Raw genomic sequence first — 740 nt, 5'->3', positions numbered from 1 at the left:
TCAGTGAAAGGGGATGCGGGTTGGTGGTACCAAAAAGTGTGTATTTTGTCTTGTCCACATTAATGTCCATAAAATAATTTGTGGACCATTCGTCCACCACGTTTAGTCCTTGTTGCAGTGTACTGTTGATGATGTCTCGGTTGACGTGTCGTACTGCTAGTGTGAGATCATCGGCGAAAAACCCATGAAATAATAAGGGAACTTGGGATAGTCGTTTGCTTAGGGTATTCATTACTATAATGAACATAAGTGGGCCGAGAACTGTTCCTTGTGGCACGCCGCGGTGGAAAAGCATTAAAGGAGAGGATTTACTGTTTACTCGTACTTTGGCTTGACGTCCTTTCAGGAAAGATGCAGACCATCGAATGATGTGCGGTGGGATATCCATCTCCCGCATCGCACTAACTATCCGATCATGGTCTACAGTATCGAAAGCTTTGGCGTAGTCGACGAATACTGCACCTGTACGCGAATCAAGGGTGGATCTCGTGAGGGTTTGTGCGTAGATGCAATAGTTGATCTAATGTAGAGTGACCAGGTCTAAATCCAGATTGTTGTGGGGTCAGTTTGTTTTCAATGACATCTCGAATTCGGGCTGCGATGATCTGTTCCATTAATTTGGACAGACAACTAGTGAGGGTAACTGGTCTGAACGAATCTAGATCTGTGGCCTTCTTTCCTGGTTTAAGAAGTGGTACAATAATGCCTACTTTCCAAGAGACTGGAACAACGCCCGTACG

The 740-nt window shown here is 45.0% G+C and overlaps 1 protein-coding gene across 1 annotated transcript; it reads right to left on the bottom strand.

The window, feature by feature from the left end:
• Position 1: 1 nt before the first annotated feature.
• On the bottom strand, positions 2-397 carry TM35_000851090 (Tbingi protein; the record flags this gene model as incomplete). Its single annotated transcript, XM_029031435.1, has 1 exon — positions 2-397. A coding segment is annotated over one exon (396 nt), but the record flags the coding sequence as incomplete, so codon positions are not given.
• Between the last annotated feature and the right edge of the window lie 343 nt (positions 398-740).

This window comes from Trypanosoma theileri, assembly GCF_002087225.1.
Source record: "Trypanosoma theileri isolate Edinburgh chromosome Unknown TM35_Tth_85_V1, whole genome shotgun sequence".
Classification (NCBI taxonomy): Eukaryota; Euglenozoa; class Kinetoplastea; order Trypanosomatida; family Trypanosomatidae; genus Trypanosoma; species Trypanosoma theileri.
Note: the sequence above shows the minus strand (reverse complement) of the source record. Positions and strands in the feature narration are given on the sequence as shown.